The sequence below is a fragment of the Equus caballus genome, chromosome 17 (assembly GCF_041296265.1).
Source record: "Equus caballus isolate H_3958 breed thoroughbred chromosome 17, TB-T2T, whole genome shotgun sequence".
NCBI lineage: Eukaryota > Metazoa > Chordata > Mammalia > Perissodactyla > Equidae > Equus > Equus caballus.
In genome coordinates this window covers 89091134-89104546 of record NC_091700.1, presented here as the reverse complement: position 1 = coordinate 89104546, position 13413 = coordinate 89091134, and the positions used below count along the sequence as shown (strand labels likewise).

Below are 13413 nucleotides of genomic sequence, written 5' to 3'. Positions count from 1 at the left end.
AAATTTACTGAAGAACAAATTTATTCAGTAAATTAATGAGTGTCAAAAGGGTAGCAAAGTAGGAAAAGGGGAGTGACGGTAGCACGAATAGCTTTCTAGATAAAAGTTTTGAGTCATGCTTTGAAGAGAGAATAATAACAAATAGTCATAACCACAGCAGCAGCTTCCATTTACTGAGTACTCTTCCATGCCAGGCAAAGTGCTCAAATGCTCTGTTTCATTACCTCCTGTAATCCTTAGAACAGTCCCATGAGGCAGGTATTTCTAGATACAGGAATGGACTCTCAGAAATCAAGTGACCTGGCCTGACTCACAACCAGTGACTTAAAGCCAGTAGTGAACCCAAGTCCACCTGATTCAAAAGCCCAGACTTTTGATAACTGGAGAGGATTAGAGTGAATGAGATGTTTAAAGGGACAAGGAGTAGAATAAGTACAAAGCATAAAGCAGATTAACTCTGCACTCTTACCTAAACCACTGAATGTGGGTATGAGGCATAGATTCCAGAATATAGTCCCATCTAGAGGCCCATCTGATATTTTTATCTTCCTAGAGGGATTAAAAAAAAAAAACCCCAAAACTCTTTAAATAAGCATTTGCTGACAAAGCACATTAAAATCCACAATTTTCCACTCACAGTTGACCTTCCAGTTAGTCAACAAAACTAATTTCTAATTATCATAACTTGTGTCAGTAATGAGATTCAGGGAATTTAGATTTACTCAAATCTCAGGAAAATCAGGATGAGATTAAGCAGTAAAAAAAAAATAATAGGAGTTCCTAAAAGTATCTAGTTACTTGTATTTTTTAAAAGTCTGGCTTTAAATTTTAACCAGTAAAGGTTTATTTTAGATGTCAAAATTTAGAGCTATATTTATTTTTTCAGAAAATTCTCTTCGACGCCAGCTATCTATGTCTACGAGACAGCTAACCAGACCAGAGTCATAACCTAGATATACTGAGCATCTGGCAGGTGTCACCCACACTGAGCTCTTAATACCTAGAAAAAAATATATACTGTTTACTGTGCTAGGCGTGCAAAATTACACACTAAATGGGGACTAACAGGGGCCGGCCCAGTGGCTGAGTGGTTAAGTTTGGGTGCTCCACTTCAGCGGCCTGGGATTCGCTGGTTCAGATCCTGGGCACAGACCTAGCACCGCTGGTCAGGCTACGCTGAGGTGGTGTCCCACATAGCTCAACTAGAAGGACTACAACTAGAATATACACTATGTACTAGGAGGGCTTCGGAGAGAAGGAGGAAAAGAAAAAAGATTGGCAACAGATGTTAGCTCAGGTGCCAATCTTAAAAAAAAAAAAGAGGAACAGGAAACATGACCACTTTACTGGATTGCCAACGTAGTTTATTAAAAACAGAGGTGAAATATTGCCTAAGATTCTCATAAAATGAACTTTTACTTTCTTCCTAAGAAACTCCTCCATTAATGAAAACCCTCCCTTGAATTCCCTAAGAACCTACATAAATCCTCTACCATCAGGAAACTCTCCCTTTAAGTTTATACTCAAATCCTGATTGAAAAAATGCTGTTTTCCCAAATGCTTGCTGCATATATCTTCTATATTTTCATACCATCCTCCATGCCTAATTTCTACCTTTTGTCTTTTATCTCTTATGCTTAACATTTAATAAGGATCAATTCTCCAATTTCTTATACTTCTCATTTAAATGAAGACCTAGTTTTGAGTACGATTATGTTGCCTGGTGCACTGACAAACTAGTCCAAAAATCAGCTCATTAAAAGCTTATCTATTTGACAAGTTTAATCAATAATATTAATTAGTTTAAGTAGTACAAATTTAAAATCAATTTATGAGTTATACTAAAGATAAAAACAAACTCACCTGGAAGCTAACAGAATAAGTATAGGCAATTTTGATCTCCCCAGAAGCCTTGTTACTTATATCCATGGGGGGTCCCGAGCAGTCTGGTTTATCTATATGGGTATGTTTGAAACTGTGGGAAGAAACATTTTGGCAAGATGCTGATAAAGCACAGTTTAAAAAAATGGGGTAAAGTAAAAGTGAGAGATTTTGTACATATTTCACAATGCTGCTGATAATCAGAAGTGAAATTATTCATGTCATGTTTCATAGTACAAATATTTATTTCATATAAATAATGAGGATTAATTATAAGTGTGCATGGAAAATTATTACTCAAAATTAGAAACAAACTCGAAAACACTACTTGAAGAGCATTAAATAATCTTAAAAAAATAAATAAATACAAACACTGAGTGAGTTTAAATTAACTACCACCTTTTTATGGCACGTGTTTTAGTTTTTTTCTTACCACCACTGGCATGAGAAAATGGCTAATTCATTGGGGAGAAGTCATGAAAAAATGGAATACTCAATCAAAAAAGGATCTCTGATAGATAATAACTGATAGGTACTTTCAACACTAAAAAATTGACACCTTAAAAAGATGCGCTTTCAATGCCTTGTCATTTACTGGCAGCTAACTCTGCATGGAGACTTTCAAAATGACAGCACTAATCAGCTCAGTTGAGCCTCTGATGCAAGGTCAAGGTGCAAATATTCAAGGTAATGCTCTTTCACTGTAAAAGGGAACACTGCCCCAACCACTCATGTTCTCCATTCCAAGCTGACATGGAAAAGCTGTCAAACTTCCTGATTGAAAAACAAAACAAAAAGGCACCTTGGCTTGACCACTTACCATGACAGGAAAATAAACAGGTGTAGTTTCTCTAATCAACTCATAACTCAAAAACAAGCCATGCTAAAGGGAGTTTTAGTAAAACCAATCTTGAAACGCCAGATTATCAGCTAGAATGCTAATTCAGGAAAAAAGTTAATTGGGCCCAAAATATTTATTCTTTGGGCCTAAATTTCAGTTATATTTACTTACTTTGTATCTATTTGTATAGTTACCTTTTCGGTTCAAGTTTAGCAGCCACTAATCTCGCTCCCATGGACCCAGTTTCAACAACATGATAGTATATTTTGATGTCAACATGGTTGAAGATGTAAAATGTATCTCTTTCATGGAATTCTGACTGTGGAACAGAACATAAAGGTAGAAAATTGGCTATACAAGAGTCAAAACATAAAATTTTTAAATGAGCCACAGAAGTAGGAAAATTTAAGCTTGCATAGAATTTTAATCCTTCCCCATAAAAGTGTTTAAGTTTTAAGCTTAAAAATCTTAACAAGCCAAAAATTAACCAGCAGAGGCACAAATTATGCTTATTTAATGTTTTAATTCTTACATAAAACATTGTAGGTACATGTTAAAAAGAACACATCTAATATTTTCTAGGTTTTCTCTTGTGATAAAACCAACATAATAAATTTTAATATATTACACATTATGAGCATGCTAATACATTTAAACACTTTTCCTCCATGGAAGTTTGTAACTTCAGACTAAATCAATAATCTAAATTATTCAAGTGTCTCTGGTCAACTCTCACAAAAGCATTAACCGATATAATCAGTTTCAAGATCAAGCTCATGCTAACTTCTACTACTAGGTCATTTAAGAGACTAAATCAGGTTGACCTGATTACACAAAATTTAATTTAATATATATTCCCCAATGACTTTAATTACTTTCTATATTAATGTTTTCACTTTACTATTCTGTTTTAAGTGTAAAAGAATGGTCTCAAAGACAGCTACCTTTTAAAAAAAGGTATAATACCAAACTTCTTCAAAACAGTATTTCATGGACTTAAGTTTGCAATACAAATTTCATGGATTTATAATGAGGTCTTTTTGGCACTCTACTGTTTTCTTTTCTATTTAAGATTTATGAATCTAACTTTAAACAGTGTCAGAATATACAAAAGTCCAAGTCCTTAGCAGGGCACTCAGTGTCTTATAACAGACACTCTCAGTAAATGCTGAACTGAATCAGAATTATTTTAGTTCTGGAGTTAAATATATATACTGTTAACCTGACTTACGTTCAAGATATAAGTAGTTACTTCAGAACATCTGAATTATACTCATTGGATGAATATAACAAAAATTGCTAAAGACTGACTCCTTCTAACAAAAAGCCATTTTTAAAAGTTGCACAGAATTTATCATGAACTTACATTAATAACACAGGCATCTTTTGCATGACCTTTATCTGTAATGTAACAGCCAATAGGAAATCCAGGATTACAGAACCTCTGACCATCTTCAACATCATAACACCATGTTACAGGCATATTATCCACAATCCTATGCACAGAAATAAAAGCCAAGTTAGAATCACCAAACATGCCTAAGAATTACTGCCCAAATCTGTGTAATCGCTTCATAAAATTTAAATGTCTTAAAATGCCTTAAGCTGCCAAAACTACAATCAAAGAATTTTGATGAAATGTGGTATTCCAAAATAATAGCATTATGCCAATATCTGATACACTGTAGTGAGGAAAAAACTTCATAGCTTTTTTGAAACTATCCATGTATATAGGAAAGGGAGTTTTATAAATTAATATATTGCAATTGCTAATTTAACAATATTATTATCTAGATACCCTTTAAGTATAATTTATTTAACTTTAGCAGAATATTCAAAAGGTCTAAACAGGTGCAAAGCAACATATCTAGTTCCTCGGGAACAGTTTATGAAATGGTTTAGAAGCAAATGTCTTTTATTACTCAGGTAATTCAATAAAAAGGAGAAGAATATAATTGCAAGATATGGGAAAATATTCAACTTAAGGGTCAGGTGAAAAAGTGAAAATTATAATATCATCTATTAAAACTGTGTAAATCCAACTTATGTCTAAAAGGAATGCTGCTATGAAGCCAAAGAAACAAATCTTTCAAGTTCTATAGTGAAAAATACGGCGTTTTTTTGTAAAAAGGATAAAGGTAAAAAATAAAGTTCTGTAGCACTATATGACTACATTACAGTCCAAGTATGTGGTCCCTATGCCCAGAGCACACTGCAAGATACAAATAAAAGAAATTACTAAAAATATGCTAGCTGTATTACAATCATAAGACGACACTCCAGGGCATGTTTTATTTGTTAATTAATGTATGCCTTAGGAAGTAAAATTATGATTCTATATTCACCCAAGGTGTACATTAATGACCTAATAAAACATGTCTCATCACATTTAAATGCTACTTAATAGCAGCCAATGTACGAAATTTTAGAATCCCTTACACTATTAAGTTGCTTATTATAACCAGCAGGCTAGTAGTAGCTCCCATGAAAAGACCATAAAATATTAGAAGCATGAAAACAAAGCTATATAAAATAAATAATTCAGATTTTCTGGAGGCCTAAGGAATCAGCTAATTGCTTTAATTTTTCAAATAGAGAATGAAGTTTAGTCAATGAATATATACCAGCAATATATTAATTGCAATATCTTTATGCTATCACATCAGAGAAAGTACTATATAAAAATTATAGCACTAGTAACAAAACGAGGAATTAAGGGGCAATTCAGCTTTTGAAAGGCAAATATCCTAAATTTATCATTTATATAATGCCTTGACACAATAACCTTTTCCTAGCAATAGGAAGCATTAAAATAACAACAAACCCTTGGAAATAAACGCAAGAGAATTTAAAGAATATAATTTTTAATTACTGCCTTGCTAAGTTAGGGAGTAGTATTTATTTGAACTTCTAACTCGAAAAAAATTCAGTCAGTTTTCAACTGATACAGTGAAAAAGAGTATAAGAATAGGACTTGAAAGGATAAAGGTTGAATGGCTGGCCCCAATATTTTAACCATTAAGGACTCCTTTCTACTATTTCTCTCCACCCTCCATGGATTCTATTTGAAACACTTCTGTAAATCAAGCTTCATTTATTTATTTTTAATTTTCTTTTAGTATGTTTCTTTTGGTGAGGAAGATTGGCCCTGAGCTAACATCTGTTGCCAATCTTCCTCCTTTTTTTTTCTCTCTCCAAAGCCCCAGTACATAGCTGTATACCCTAGCTGTAGGTCATTCTAGTTCTTATATGTAGGATGCTACCACAGCATGGCTTCATGAGCGGTGTGTAGGTCCACACCCAGGATCTAAACTGGCGAACCCCAGGCTGCTGAAGTGGAGCGTGCAACCACTTGGCCACAGGGCCAGCCCCTAAGCTTCATTTATTAATAATTCATCTTCCTAATAAATTAACTAAATTCCAAACGCTTCTGATGTAAAAACGGAATAACCTATGTTGCCACAATACACTCAGAAAATTACAGCCAAGAAGCAAAGAAACTTGGCATTTAAGTTGTTCTATGTAGTTTTAACATGAGTAAACTTATACTACTTGTTAGGATTTTGATTTTTTTTTTGAGGAAGATTAGCCCTGTGCTAACATCTGCTGCCAATCCTCCTCTTTTTGCTGAGGAAGACTGGCCCTGAGCTAATATCTGTGCCCACTTTCCTCTACTTTATATGTGGGACGCCTACCACAGCATGGCTTGCCAAGCAGTGCCATGTCTGTACCCAGGATCCGAACCGGCGAACCGCAGGCTGCAGAAGCGGAATGTGAGAACTTACCCGCTGCGCCACGGGGCTGGCCCCAGATTTTGATTTTTGAAAACAGTTCATCATTTCCCTCTGCTAACTTGGTGGGATCTAGGATTGGAACTCACTAAACTATCTTCAAAGACCCCTCTAACCAATAAGCTACAGTCCAGTGGTTCTATGATACTAAAAAATTTAAATACTCTGATAACTAGTTAAATAATTATACTTTTATAAATAAAATGTCACAAAGATTTAGAAACTTAGGCAAGAAGTATAATCACAAAGCGTGCAGATTATAGTTGAAGGGAATTCAAGTGTCTGGTGCTGATATCAAAACACTAGTCAGTCTCAGGAATAAAGAAGTTGCTTAGGTAGCTGAGAGAGTAAGCCAAGAAGATCCTCAAACTATGTTTTAAAGCCCCAGATAAGAATAAAAAGTATTCATCAATTTAGATAGGAAAATTAACTACTGTCAATTAACTGACTCTTCTCTATAACGAGAATAAGTTGATACATTAACTAATATCCAGTCATTTTAATTATTCAAAAGATAGTAAGGCTAAAATGTTATGGGGGAAAGTTATAGTTCATTCATGCAATACAACCATGAAAAAGAATGAGGTAGATATAGACTTACAGATATGCTTTGCATAGGAAAATGCCCCTATTTTCTTAGATCAAATGAGCAAGTTATAGAATATTGTGTACAATATTTCAGTTACGTTATTTTAAAAAGGTACACAACTTTGTATATACCTGTATATGCACAGAAAACCTGGAAACATAACTGAGAAATAAGAGTGCTACCTCTAGGGAACAGGGTTAAAGAAGCTGAGGGCAGTAGAAAACTCAAGTTTTATTTCATATTTTCCTGCACTGCTTATGCTTTTTCACAAGCATGTATGTACTGCTTTATAATTCAGAAAATTCTTATGCTAACCCCAAAATGTCTTAGTGCAAAGGCTAATAAAATGTGCTACATTCACAACAAAATTCCATAACAGAACACTATACTTTTTAAAGACCTTACAGATTTCTAAAGCTTCATGGTATTTTATCCGTCAACTCTGTTATCTATGCTTAAAATCCCATTACATAGTAAAAACTTTCTGAAATAATCAAAGACAGAAATATACTCAACAAAATGTTCAAATTAATTCATCAATGTAAATCAACATTTTCCAAATGTGTAATGAACTGATTTAAGGACTAAAGCCTATTTCCTAGAATTAGCAAACTATATATTTGTGATATGGCTTAGATTTTTTGTTAATGGATTCAGACTTGACATCAGAAACTTCTCTGATTCAACTACAAAATCATTATTTACCATCACTTTTTCAGTTTATTTTTTTAAGCAGAATAGTTTAAGTTTGCAACTGAAATAATTATCCCAAACTGTTTAGAAAATTTTACTATCAAATGCTTTTTAACTTTGTAACCAGTTTTAAATTATTTATTCTTCTTGTTATTAAGCATCTTGGACCTATGCTGATTGCATCATAAATTAGTTAAAAATATTTCTGAGTACTTCACTGTGACGAAACAATGAAGAACTCCTTTTACCACCTTTAGTCGCTCAAGCGACTCTAAACAGTATTCAAAGAACAGAAGGTAGAAGAGGTAGCTAAAAATCACCCGTAGGCCTTAAGAGTCCTGGTCAAGAAATGAGCAGCTGTTACCATAAATGAAGGCGGGTGGGGCTAACGTGAAAAAATGATGTAAGAACCAAGCCTTAAATATGATTTTGAAGTTTGCAAAAAGCAATTTGAAGGAAAGAGACAGCATCAAGGGAAATTTCAATTACTTACGAATAAGCAAATGTATCCTAAGTTACACTGATTTAGCAATTAAGTGGTATTCTCAAAGGAGCTTAGAAGAAAAAAGTTCTAGGCCTAGAGGAAGTTCCTGTCTGCACTGAGAGTCAGATGAGAAAGAAGCTGAAACAAGTGTAATGACAAGTTTCCTTCCTTGTTCTAACAGAGCCTCACTGGGGGAGACTAGCTTCTAGGTGGTTTGCGTAGCTACTGCCCAGGTCTGGCCAATCAGAGTGAACCCCCAGCACGGACTAGAGCCTGGACAGGCACGTGCTCCAAGGTTGCCCTTCCCTAGGACCTTTTTGTTCCAGTGTATGGAGGGGAAGAGGAGGAGGAACTGAGCGGGTACGAGGGAATGAGAGGTTCCACCCATAGTATTTGAGCCACAGATCTGATCACGTCCAAACCGAGATCAATGGTTCCTAACCTCCCTGGGTATGAGAAAACCGGTCAGTAAGAGATATTGACAGGACAAACATTTAAGAGGAAGTACATGAAGACAGCCTTCCTGTTCACCACCTCTAGCATCTTATACTTTTTGTAAGAAGCAAAACATATGTAAATTATGACCCCACACAGAATACAGGGATTTGTCAGCAAAACTATCTGGAAGAATAACAATAGTTATACCTGAAAGTAAATACTACTTCGGAAGCAAAAAGAAAAGAGTCTTAACTTTTGATTATGACACAAATTGGTAAAGACCTTATTGATGTTACATCATGTCTATAAAATAAAAAACAGGTTACACAAAATATAAGTGTTTTACTTTAAAGTAGATGCTATTTATCAAACATCAAACAAAAGTTACATTTTGTTTTCCCACAGTCTTTTTCATGGCCTACAAGTATAAAATAACAATCTTTCTAGAAGATTGATCCAGGTCTTTTCCCCAAAGGATAAATATGCTCCTGTTAACTTCATATAAATAAAAGAAGTGCTCTAGCTACCACGTGTACACACCAAAAGAAGCACCAGATATTACAGTAAGTTAAGCACAGTTAAAAGATGATACTTTAAGCTGTCAACCTAGGTAATCCACTGGCAGGTAAAAGTCACTATTTCACGCTATTATTAGTAACAAAAGGAAATCAATTAATTTGCTATATTTTATAGAGTCAATAAATTTATACATTCAATGAAACAGAGGTTTTATCTTGAAAAGGAAAAAGCCAAAAATCCAAAATCTCCATGTCTTACCAGTGATGTTGATAATTCAGTAACATGCTTTTTTTCAAGAATTCTAACTTTTGTTTGTCTTCAGCTTTCTCTGTATGGTATGTTTTTGTACAAACAAGCTTACAGGTATCCTCCTTATTAAATGTAAACTGTATCAAAATAAAGTGGAAAGCAAATTAACAAAAAATATCCACGTCCTTCACATCTATACCATTAACAGAGTAAAAATACTGATCTCATTAAATTACTTAAGTGCTTTAATATTGATAACAAACATATTTTAAAGTCCTCATAGCTCAATCAGATTTAAACTTCAATCTTAGTCTTTCTCTAAAAACTTAAGTCATCAATCTTTCTTTTGATAAGTAGCAGTTTTTATTTTTATTTTTGACAATTTCAATCTACCCACCTTTTAAATGTAAATGAATTCTAGAAGGAAAAAACCCACACGTAGAACAAAACGGAACATCAGTCTCTCCACAGTAATGTCCCTGATCATGTTTTGGAAATTATGGAGTTTAAGGCTTTCTAGTAATAAGCAGACAAGTTTTTATGTCCACATACTCATTCAGTGGATATTTGTTAAGTGCCCACTATGTGCCAAGTGACGGAGATTCAGCAGCAAGTAATACAGACTGATGACACAAGAAAAAGTCAAATTTGGATGTCTAAAAATCAGGGTAAATGTGATTCATTTTACTCACCTTTGAGAAGTCAATTTTCAGAATGTTATTTAATAACAAGGTTGAAACAAATAGTAAAGTTGAAATAAGAATTTTTATTTTTTTGGCGAGGAAGATTGTCGCTGAGCTAACATCTGTGCCAATCTTCCTCTATTTTGTATGTGGGATGCCACCACAGCATGGCTTGATGAGCGGTGCATAGGTCTGTGCCCAGGATCTGAACCCGCAAACCCTGGCTGCCGAAGCAAAGCACGTGAACTTAACCACTAGGCAACGGGGCCAAGAATTGCTAATTTTTTAAGCCAAAGTTTAAAAACTAAGGGGCTGGCCCTGTGACCTTGCAGTTAAGTTCGCATGCTCCACTTCGGCAGCCCAGGGTTTCGCTGGCTCAAATCCTGGGTGCAGACCTAGGACCACTCACCAAGCCATGCTGAGGTGGCATCCCACATAGCAGAACCAGAAGGACGTATGACTAGAATACACAACTATATACTGGGAGGCTGTGGGGAGAAGAAGAAAAAAGACTGGCAAGAGATGTTAGCTAAGGTGCCAATCTTTAAAAACAAAAAACCCAAAACTAAGGATTCCTCTAATTTTGGAGTTTAGGACTTATTTCATGTGTGTAAAAATAATGATATTCACAACATATTATATAATGTAGGCTTATTTTATCAGGATCCATTTATGTCTTAATTTTAAAAATATACTTCCTAATTTTCTGAAGGCTATAATTCACTAAACTATAGTCTGTAACTGTATACGTTTTAATAAATTCAAACTTTATTACATATTGTTAAAAAAAAAACTTGCATATATTTGACTTCAAGTTGCCCCTTCTTTTGTACATTACTTACTAAACCCCCAAACCCAGTTTCTGTGCATTAGCTGACAAACAAATGTTTCAAGTGTAGCCCACTGCTGTCACCTGACAGCCAATAGTTTAGTATTGGCCACACTGCTACTTCTGTAAATATAGCAATATTTGTAAAATTATTTAATATTTTTAACATTATATGAACTTTATAAGCTCCTTTTTAAAAAAATTGAGGTTATGATAGTTTACAACATTGTGAAATTTCAGTTATACATTATCTGTCAGTCACCATATAGGTGCGCCCCTTCACCTTTTGTGCCCACCCCCTTGTCTCCTTCTCCCTGGTAACCACTAAACAGTTCTCTTTGTCCATGTGTTTGGTATCTTCCACATATGAGCGACATCATACAGTGTCTGTCTTTGTCTGGCTTATTTCGATAAGCTCCTTTTTAAAGAGTAGAAAATGAAAAAAGTATACATACTAAGAAATCAAGAGGGATAGATGTCAAATTAAGCAGAGATAGAGATTATTGGTTGCACCCAACATGGCCAATCTTACACCTCAATCCAGTGCTTACTGGGTTTAGGCAAGTCAACTGTGTGTTCAATTGTGAAGGAAGACAGCAAAACTAAAGATGGCGTTTAATCATAAAAATAAACACTTATTACCTCATGTAACCCTCCTAACGCTCCTAGGAGGTAGTCTCCTTTGCTGAATCATCCTCATGTTCCTGACTTATTAACACCAAGTACCCCAAGGCTCAGTCATCGGAATTCTTCTCTTCATTATTTACACCACTCTCCTGGGGATCTCATCAATTTAATATGATATATATATATATATCTCTAGGCTGAATCCCTCCTCCAAACTCCAGACACACATATTCAACTGTTTACTCAACATCTCTACTTGAATGCCTAATAAACACCTCACACTTAACATATCTAAAACTAACTCTTTCCCATTCCCCTCAAACCTGCTATTTCCAAAGACTTTCCCATCTTTGAAAAGAGAAACCCCACAGACCACATCCCATCCCTCAACAAATTCTGTTGGCCCCATCTTCAAAATAGAGCTATTTTCTGAGATTCTGACTGCTTCACAACCCCAACCCCTCCACCGCCATGGTGTGCCCCAGCATCAGGTCATACACATAGTAATGACTGTCTCCCGGCTTCTCCCCTTGATATCCCATGGTCCATCCTCAACACAGCAGCCCTAGTGATCCTGTTAAAATCTAAGCCTGCTCAAAACCTTCCAACGCTAACCATTTCGCTAAGATGTATGGGCCAGCGTCTTTACAGTGGCCTACGAGTCACTATATGATGTGGTCCCGTTACTTCTTTGCCCCATTTCCTAGTATTCTCTATCTTGCTCACCTGCTCAAGTCACACCACCTTTTTTCTGTACCTTGAACACACCAGGCAAGCTCACATCTTGGGACCTTTACATTTGCTGCTCTCTTCACCCAGAACATCTTCCCCCTAGATACTCCACATGGCTCACTCCCTTACTTTCTTCAGGTCTTTCGCTCAAACATCATCTCTCTCACCAATTTAAAATTGCCAATTCTCCATCCACCTTCTCTGATTTATTTTCTATAGTTCTTTCATCAGCAACTGACACACGCTATATCTTAGTAATTCATTTTGTTTCCTTCTTCTCATCATAATATAAATCTCTCTCACGAGGGCAGAGATTTTTGTCTTGTTCACTGCTGTATCCCACACCTACCATAGTGCCTGGCACAAGAAAAGCATTCAACAAATGTGGTAACTGAGTAAATGAATGAGTATGAGTGGTTAGACTTGAGAGAAGGTTTTATGATCCTATGAAATGCGGCTTCAGCTTCACGTAACACACACAATGTCTTTCACTGTTGTTTTCCTGACCTCAACAGCAGTCACAGATAAAACTAGGAAAGCAGATTTGGGGTTTTGTTTTGTTCCTGGCTGTTATCATTGTTGTTACTGCAGACCTAAAATAAGTCAAAATTCTTTGAAAATAAAGGACTAAGAATCAATACTGAATCAATATTGAAAAATATGGGTCAATACATTTTAGGTTGGCTTGAAAAAGAAATGTGATCTCTTAGTCCTATATTTCTGTCTACCTATGCTTTGGTCTTAAGAAATGCCTGCTCTGTCTCTTTAAGCTTGGAGCTTAAAGAATCTGTTTTAGCACAAATCTTGATCCTAAAAAATTCTAAGAAACTCATGGAAATGTTCGGTGCACACTTTTCTCCATTTTAAAGTACTTCTGTTCTTTTATTTTACCTCAACTTCTAGGACAAAATTACATCTGAAAATCATTTTCACAGGCTTAAAAGAAGGGTCCTTTGCAGAAACAAGGCAGTCTTTATACATCAACAAATGTACATGAATGGGATCCTACTCAGGAAGTAATCTGCCTTTAAAGTCTGCCCCAAAGGGACAAAACTTC

The 13413-nt window shown here is 35.3% G+C and overlaps 1 protein-coding gene across 1 annotated transcript in view; it reads right to left on the bottom strand.

Moving 5' to 3' along the window:
- TM9SF2 (transmembrane 9 superfamily member 2) overlaps positions 1-13413 on the bottom strand; it is a 55751-nt gene that overhangs the window by 26240 nt on the left and 16098 nt on the right. Inside the window, exons 4-8 of the mRNA XM_001492116.5 lie at positions 9495-9622; positions 4089-4218; positions 2917-3041; positions 1864-1975; positions 470-549 (exon numbers count right to left, since the gene is read on the bottom strand). Coding sequence (XP_001492166.1) covers positions 470-549; positions 1864-1975; positions 2917-3041; positions 4089-4218; positions 9495-9622 — 575 coding nt within the window. The remainder of the gene's footprint in view (positions 1-469; positions 550-1863; positions 1976-2916; positions 3042-4088; positions 4219-9494; positions 9623-13413) is intronic.